The 2,418-nt window shown below is 45.0% G+C and overlaps 1 protein-coding gene across 1 annotated transcript in view; it reads left to right on the forward strand.

The window, feature by feature from the left end:
- Positions 1-1,306: 1,306 nt before the first annotated feature.
- LOC101845747 (leucine-rich repeat protein soc-2) overlaps positions 1,307-2,418 on the forward strand; it is a gene marked incomplete at its 5' end in the record, with an annotated part of 45,855 nt that continues 44,743 nt past the window's right edge. Inside the window, 1 exon segment of the mRNA XM_013090658.2 lies at positions 1,307-2,254. Within this exon segment, the coding sequence (XP_012946112.1) occupies positions 1,459-2,254 (796 nt within the window).

Consider the following 2,418-nt stretch of genomic DNA (forward strand, 5'->3'; position numbering starts at 1 on the left):
TTCCACAGGAACCAGGCGACCCCACCTTCTATGGAAAATATTTCGACTTCTATTGAAGATAGATAGGTATTTCCTTCATTGAAAGCAAGACAAACAGACAATCTTTAAGATATGATACCAATAATTCAATATGCCCAAAAAATTGACGAAGGCCTCATTCCACCTCGTTGTGACACATATAGAAAAACAACACCGTAAGTCGTGCAGCAGCTGTCAAATCACAAACGTCCAACAAGGGGTGGGCCCAGAACAACATATTTAGGGGACCTAATTTCACCTAAACAAATGGGTAACAGGGAAAGGTCAGGGACGCGTTGCTTTTTTGAGAGCGTCCGAGATAAGGAATGAATGGAGAACCATGATGGCCGATGTCTGTCGGAGATATAGCACTGGATGGTGGTGATGACAACAAGAATACGTTTGTTTACAGTTTGAAAATGGATTTATACTCCATCAGCGACTGCGATGTAACGGCATATCCACTTTGCTTCGTCTGGTAAATGACAAGAGTTCGAACAAAGTGTGTTTAAAGTTAGAACATAGACTCATGCGCAGTCAGCATCAGTGGTGTAAAAGCATCGTCACTTTGATCTGAATGGTAAAGGACAAGAGCTTGAATTCCAAGTGACAAACACTTTAGCGGGGCTCTCATGGTCGAGAGGTAATGGTGCTTTCCTCTCATTCAACAGGTCCCGGATTCGAATCTGGAAAGCGAGGGAAAATTTTCTTCTCTAAAATTGTCTCCTTTTAACTCCTTTCCTGCTCGCTAACAATGTTCTTTCGTTTGCTTTTGTCTCAATTTTCTAACCCCCCCCCTCCTCCTTTGCCCCCTCCTCTGGGCTCCCGACTCTTTCTGTAGCCTTTCTACTGCTACTTTTTGGCTCCTTACTGTAACTGTCTTTCAGCTACACCCCTGATTTTACGGTAGGTGAGATCTAACACCCAACCTTCTCGGATAAGAGCTAACAATATTGGAGGTCCCGTGTGCGAGTTCCGCACGTTAAAGATCCCGTGATGGTACACAATCGATAAGAGTAGGCTTTGGCCGTCACCCGGGCAAAATTCAAAATCAATTCCTACCAAACTAAAAATGATTAATATGTCCAGCGCCCTCATTACGACATTTTACAGTTGTGAGCGCAATAAAACACACACAAAAGTTGTAGCATTGAGTATCTCTGTCTTTGTGCCGGAATAACACAGTTAGCCACATTGCTGTGGTTAGCCAGGGTCGGAACAACCTCCCTGACTGTGCCAACAAGGGTGAAAGGCATGTCTAATAAATGTGTTTTTTTTTCTCCCCCAGATGACCCCATGAAGCAAGACTGACGAAGATCCACTGTTTTACGACCGCAAGTGGCTCACAAACGGCCTAAGTCGCTGACGTCACGTGACGTCACTTGAAAATAAAAAGTAACCGAAAAATTCGGAAACCTCGCCTTCATATCAACCGCAACAATGAGTGGGAGAGGCAAGGGAGGTAAGAAAAAGGACGATAAGCCCCCTCCCGCTACGGGACCGGGCAGTAAAATTATCGCTCTTCCCGAGCCTCTGAGGAAAGGACACATCAAGAGAATCGGAGACACCAAGCGAGTCCATCTACAGTTCGGTACCGCCAACATGAAATCTCTGCCTGTAGAGATCTATAACAACGAAGAACTTAGTGCGCTCACCGTCAAATTCAACGCCGAAAACAACCGCCTTAAACGTCTACCCAAATCAATTTCGATGCTAGAAAATTTGGAATCTATAGATATACGAAACAACAACCTTTCCTCCTTCCCAGCATCCGTAGCAAAACTCAAGAAATTGACAATCCTAGATCTCACGAGCAACAGCATTAAGAAACTACCAAATCCCATCCACAAAGCTACAGGACTAACTCGCCTGCTGGCGTCTAAAAATAGAATTCGGGCCCTCCCGAAAAACATCGGGAAATCCACGAGTTTAGAATACATCGACGTGTCCCACAACATGATCAAATCCTTCAAGAAAGGCGTGTACGAGACCGGTGCTTTCATCAACTTCAGCAACAACCGCATCACGGAGATGCCACCGGCCACAGTGAAGAAGCCGCACATCAAGAGACTGGACCTGTCCCACAATTCCGTGGCCTTCATCCCGGACAGCATTGACCGCTTGACCTGCCTGACGTGGCTTGACCTGTCGCACAACTCCCTGGACGAGCTTCCCGCCCAGATCGGGATGGTCAAGTACCTGCACTACCTGGACCTGTCCTTCAACTCCATCAAAGGTCAGGGCTGGCTAGTAATGGCAATGATAATGTTAACGACAACATCATCATCATCATCATCATCATCAACAATAACAACAACAACGACAGCAAAAACAACAATGCCTAGCAATAACGATAATACATGCAATAGTAATAACTATAATGTTAATAATAATAATACA

Source organism: Aplysia californica, unplaced genomic scaffold, assembly GCF_000002075.1.
Source record: "Aplysia californica isolate F4 #8 unplaced genomic scaffold, AplCal3.0 scaffold01397, whole genome shotgun sequence".
Classification (NCBI taxonomy): domain Eukaryota; kingdom Metazoa; phylum Mollusca; class Gastropoda; order Aplysiida; family Aplysiidae; genus Aplysia; species Aplysia californica.